Raw genomic sequence first — 6,042 nt, 5'->3', positions numbered from 1 at the left:
ATTTTGTCAAATGCTTTTTCTGCATTTATTGAGATAATCACATGCTTTTTCTTTTTTATTCCATTAATGTGTATTATTCATTTTCTTTTATTGTTATTTGGTTAATATAAATTACACAATCAATGTAATTTAATGTTAAATGTTAAATCAAATTTGAATTCCTGGGACAAACCCCATTTAGGCATGATGTATTATCCCTTTTACATACTGTTGAATTCAATTTGCTAAAATTTTGTTCAGCATTTTTGTATTCATGTTCATGAGGTATGGGGGGATGGCTTTCTTTTAATGTCTTTTTCTGGTTTTGATATCAGAACGATGCTAGACTTATGAATTGGAAAATGTTCCTCTATCTTCAATTATCTGGAAAATTTTTGTGTAGAACTGCCAATAGTTTTTTTTTTTTTTTTTGGATGCTTGATAGAATTTCTCAATGAAGCTAACTGAACGTGAAGTTTTCTCTGTAGAAAAGTTTTAAACTAGATATTAAATTTCCTTAATAGCCACTGGGCTATTTAAGTTATCTGAGTTATATTAAGTTTCTTCCTGGGTGAGCTTTAGTGGTTTGAGTCTTTAACAATTGTGTCCTTTTCAGGTAAGTTATCAAATAGCCTGGCATAAAGTAATTCATAATATTATCCTTGTAATATCTGTACAATCTGTAGTGATTGGGATCTTTCTCCTTCTTAATATTGGTGTGTCTCTTTTTTTTAAAATCAACTTTGAATTTTAAAATAGTTTTAGGTTTACAGAAAATTTGTGGAGATAGTACCGAGAATTTCTATGTACTTCCACCCACTTTCCTCTATTATTAACATCTCATATTAGTATGGTAAATTTGTCACGATTTTGGAACCAGTGTTGATACATTATTATTAACCAAAGTCCTTACTTTATTCAGATTTTCTTTGTTTTTACCTCATATCCTTTTCCTGTTCCAGGATCCCATCCAGGATCCCACGTTATGCTTAGTCACCATTTTTCCTTGGGCTCCTCTTGCTGTGACAATTTCTCAGACTTTCCTTGTTTTTGATGATTTTGATAGTTTTGAGGAGTACTAATCAAGAATTTTTCAAACATACCTCAATTTGGGTTTGTCTGATGCTTGTCTCACGATTATAAAGGGATTATGGGTTTTGGGAAAGCAAACCAGAGAGATAAAGTGCCATTCTCACCGCATTATATTGGGAGTGGATTCTATCAGTATGACTTATCACTATTGATGTTGACCCTGATCCCAGATGAGGTCATGTTCATCAGGATTCTCCACTGTGAAGTGATCCTTTTCTCCTCATTTTCCGTGGTATACTCTTTAGAAGGAAGTCACTATGTGCATTCCACACTTGGGGAATGGGCAATAGGCTCCACCTCCTTGAGGATGTAGTATCTACATGAATTATTTGGAATTTTTCTACACAGGAGATTCTTCTATTCTTTCTCATTCATGTATTCACTTTTTTATATTAGTATGGGCTCCTGGACATTTATTTTAGAGTTTGGGTTATAATCCAGTACACTTCAATTATTTTGTTGCTCAGATTGTCCCAGTTTTGGACCTTGGAAGGTCTTTCAGCTGGTGTCCCTTTGACACATGCCTATAGGGGCAGCAGTTAAGCACTTCCTTATTCTCTGGCACCACATGATGCTCCAGATTCATTTTATCTCAATCCTTCTACTGATCAGTCTGTCTAATAATAATAAGCTAAGTTAAAAAAGGGAATATTTCCAAAGTCAGTTAATATAGAGGCTAAACAAAACCAAGAACCCAGACTATTTTTGTTTTTCTTTTTACCACCCTTATGTGGGATTTTTTTTTAATAAAAAATATTTTTTTATTAGAGAAGTGTGAAATAACAAGTCTGAGCTGAACAAAACCAGACAATGGAAGCCCAGAAGACAACCCTGCTCCTGTGGGATCCCAGATCAGTCAGGTCTCCAGGGTATATACTGGCATATCCTTTGAGTGGGCTCTTCTAATGGTCCCAAAAAGGCTGCCATAGTCCCAGGCATCATCTCTTCACATACATACACCAGAAGCTGAAAAAACAAAACAAAACAAAACAAAACCATGCCCACCTCTTCAGAAAGCAAAGGAAAACTTCCCCATAAGATCCCTACCAGCTTTCCCGTCTCATCTCAATGGCCAAAATTGTCTCTTTTTTTAAAAAATTATTTATTTATTTATGATAGTCACACAGAGAGGGAGAGAGGCAGAGACACAGGCAGAGGGAGAAGCAGGCTCCATGCACCGGGAGCCCGACGTGGGACTCGATTCGGGTCTCCAAGATCGCGCCCTGGTTCAAGGCAGGCGCCAAACCACTGCGCCACCCAGGGATCCCCAAAATTGTCTCTTAAGCCCACTCATAAACTAATCCCTGGGAAGGAAAAACAAGATTCCCTACTCTGGGTCTGAGGCCATTGCAAGGCCATCCTAATCTGAATAGCACTGCCACACTTTGGAGGGTAATTAAAAATGGGATTCTGTTCACTTGGAATAAGGGAAGTTAGAGTAATGGCCATATGCATGAAAACTAACAGTGCTAACACCCATGGAAGGCTATTAGAATTAGATAACTCAGATATATGTCTTTAATGATAGAAGAGATATCAGTCCACTGCTCGGATTTAGTCAGAAAGTGTGAGTGAGGGAAGGGAGTCTTGGAGGTTTTGCTGAGGATAACTTGTGAATGCATGGAAATGCCAGTGATACAAAAGACTTCCTTGTATCTTTCCTTTTCTTTCATTACCACCATCATTTTATTTTTACAACTGCCCTTCTCTCCTGTTCAAATTCCTCATGAGTTTTTTGCTGGAGGTCTTTTTCTTCTCTAAGAACCACGTCAGTTTCTAAATTATCTGCTTCCCTTCTGGGCACCAAACAACAAAATAAGTAAAGCATTTGTGAAAGTTTTCATGAGTACAATGAAAGAGTTTAGGTGTCTGCCCTGTGCCCTATTGGAAATTTTTTTTTTAAGATTTATTTATTTATTTATTTATTTATTTATTTATTTATTTATTTATGATAGACAGAGAGAGAGAGAGAGAGAGAGGCAGAGACACAGGAGGAAGGAGAAGCAGGCTCCATGCCAGGAGCCCGACGTGGGACTCGATCCTGGGACTCCAGGATCGCGCCCTGGGCCAAAGGCAGGTGCCAAACCGCTGAGCCACCCAGGGATCCCCCCTATTGGAAATTTTCTGATAGCTTGACAAAGGTACAGTGAGAATCAACAAGGGGGAAATTTCTTCGTATCAGTAGGGGTGGTGCATGTGGGCTTGATATGGGCTAAAAGAAAGAGAAGTTAGGTAAGTACATGTGGGTAAAAACACGGAAAAGAAAAAGTGAGTCTGTCTTTAAGATTTACAACACATAAAATAATTAGCAAACAAAACCATATTCCCACTGGTGCCTTTACATCACCCTATGCTCCAAATAAGTTCTCTCCTCCCTGATTTCTCCTCACTGCTTATACTATCAGTCAGCACATGGTCAACTAGAAGTAATGGGAAAATGTTAACCCCTAGGGAATTTTTTTTTTTCATGTATTTAAAATCTGGAGAGAAGCCCTTGCTGCCATTAGGTTAGCTGATCAAGCATATTAAGAAGCCAGCTTTTTCCATCCTGCCACCCTCTGTTTGTCGGCTTTTTGTCTTGATATTTATTGCTTCATGGTCACAAGGTAGCTGTCACAGCCCCAGGAATCATGGCTGCATTCAAAGTCAAGATGCAGTAAGGCAGTCAGATAGAGAGGGCTAATAATATTCTTACCATCAGGGTAATTTTAACAAGTCCTTAACAGATCTCTCTTTTGCTTCACTGACCAAAACTTGGTCACACACACTCACATACACACACGAGCTGCAAAGGGGGCAACAAAAGTGAGTACATGGCAAACAGTATTATCTTGGCCGTGACTGGGTTAAAATCAATCAATCACAAGTCTTCCCTAGAAACTGGATGCAATGTGCTTCCCCCACACGTTGCTTTCCTTACCCTCAAAATCAGAGTTCTGTTAGCAAGAAAGAAAACAGAGAAATGACAGGTAACTAGATCTGCCAAACTCATTCACACACATGTATCTTTTATCCTATTTGCCTCATCTATATAGTGGTGAAAGAGTTTAGGTGTCTGCCCTGTGGCCTGAACGTCTCACCAATCCCCTCCTCTTACTGAAGATCAATTCCTATTTCAAGGCTCCAGGTAACCTTACCTTTAGGACTTGCCCAGGACCTGCAGTCCCACCTCTGGTCCAGTGGAAAAGCCCAGGCCCTGGGGTCTGCTTTCCCAGATGTGAATTCTGGCCAAGCCACTTTCTACTTATAGTCTTTTAGAAATTTTTTTTTCAGTCTTTTAGAAATTGATTTAGGAATTGATTTGACCTTCTAAGAGTGAGGACTCTTCCATTTCTTCATCTGTCTAAAGAACATGAGTACAGGGATGCCTGGGTGGCTCAGCAGTTGAGCATCTGCCTTTGACTCAGGGTGTGATCCTGGAGTACTGGGATCAAGTCCCACATCAGGCTCCCTGCAAGGAGCCTGCTTCTCCCTCTGCCTGTGTCTCTGCCTCTCTCTGTGTCTCTCATGAATAAATAAATAAAATCTTCAAAAAAAAAACAAACAAAGAACATGAGTACAGCGGTTAGCACAAAGCTGTCTTCAATTTTTTAAAAGATGTTGGATGGATTGAATGGATGAATGGATGGTTGGATGGATGGATGGATGGATGACTGGATGGATGGACGGGTGGATGGATGGATGGACAGATGATTGGAGGGTCGGATGGATCATATTCAGCCCCACAGAACTATTAAAAAGGTTAGACAGTGTATATGAAAAGACTGAAAGATTCCTGGCGCACAGTAAATGCTCATTAGACACAAGTAGAAACTGATCGTATCACTTTCCTACTTCAAAACCTTCAATAGCTAGTTACCCTTAGGGTGAATGATCAAGTTCAAACTGCTTGCACAATCTGGCCTTTGGCTTCCCCTTGGGACCCTCCCTGTCAGCTTCACTCACACTGTCATCGGCACCTGCACACCTGCTCCTCCTACCTGGAACTGGATGAGCCTGCTCTTCCTTCAGCTTCTAGCCTTAGGAGACTTATCCTCCTGGGGATCTTCATTTCTGCTCCTCTCACAAGCTATGCCAGATAAGGTTCCCAGGGGAACAAGAAGCTAGGACATCCAAGAAGAATTTATTCAGAGAGAGTTTTCAGAGCTGGGAAGCGAAAAAGCATCCTCTCAAAATCTGCACTGCCAAGGCCCCAGGCTAAACCAATGGGACTCATCTTGTTCTGTATCTTGGGAACTTGTAGGAGGTGGGGACTGCAGATACAGAGAGGACTGGGATACAGAGAGGACTGGAACTACAATGAACAGGCAGGTTCCTCAAGGAACCAAGAACAAGGCCCAGATAGAACTTAGAAAGACCAGTAATTACTCGGGAACCTACAATTTGCCAAGTTATAGTTGCAATCTCCTGAGATCCTTCATTTTATAATAGTTTCTTATACTCCATGGATATCCAAAGCTAAACTATTCATCTTCTCTTCCTTCCAGCCTCTCCTCCCTGACTCCTTATCTCTGCCCATAATGCTGCCATTCATCCTCCCAGACATCTTTCATCCCTGACTCTCACATCATCGGTTTCTGCACGGTGGTCCTCACACTATTCCTGTGGCACAGCTCCTCCACTGGCCCACTGCACCTGCTTAGACCCTTCCTCATTCCCCTGGGGCTTCTCCCCACCCCAGGCCACTCCCTGCTCACAGAGCCTGAATCCTTTCTTAACCTACCACTCCCATCCCCTCAACTGACTCCCCATGTGGCTCCCCATTGTCTTTGTTAAATGCAACGTCTCACCTGGTGCTCTGGACTCTGCACCATGAATGCCAGGTAACTTTTGGTCCTGCCTCTCCTTTGGCCTCCTCCTCCTCCTCTCATTTTCTATTTCTTTATTTTAAGACATGTCATACATTCAAAAGATTGTTCCTAAGAGACGTACAATTATTTTTAAAAAGATCGTGCCTGCGAAAACACCAGT

At 40.9% G+C, this 6,042-nt stretch overlaps 1 protein-coding gene across 4 annotated transcripts in view; it reads right to left on the bottom strand.

The window, feature by feature from the left end:
• Positions 1-1,786: 1,786 nt before the first annotated feature.
• LOC112661656 (uncharacterized) overlaps positions 1,787-6,042 on the bottom strand; it is a 68,122-nt gene continuing 63,866 nt past the window's right edge. For 2 of the 4 annotated variants that reach the window (XR_007407533.1, XM_049104536.1), the window contains one exon: positions 1,787-2,037. Coding sequence is in view for 1 of the 4 variants with exons in the window: in XM_049104536.1 (XP_048960493.1) it covers positions 2,018-2,037 (20 nt within the window). In the remaining 3 variants the exon portion in view is untranslated. Of the gene's footprint in view, positions 2,038-5,861; positions 6,027-6,042 lie in introns of those variants that run through there. The other 2 variants (XR_007407532.1, XR_007407531.1) reach the window with 2 other exon arrangements.

Source organism: Canis lupus, chromosome 31 (genome assembly GCF_003254725.2).
Source record: "Canis lupus dingo isolate Sandy chromosome 31, ASM325472v2, whole genome shotgun sequence".
Classification (NCBI taxonomy): Eukaryota; Metazoa; Chordata; class Mammalia; order Carnivora; family Canidae; genus Canis; species Canis lupus.
Note: the sequence above shows the minus strand (reverse complement) of the source record. Positions and strands in the feature narration are given on the sequence as shown.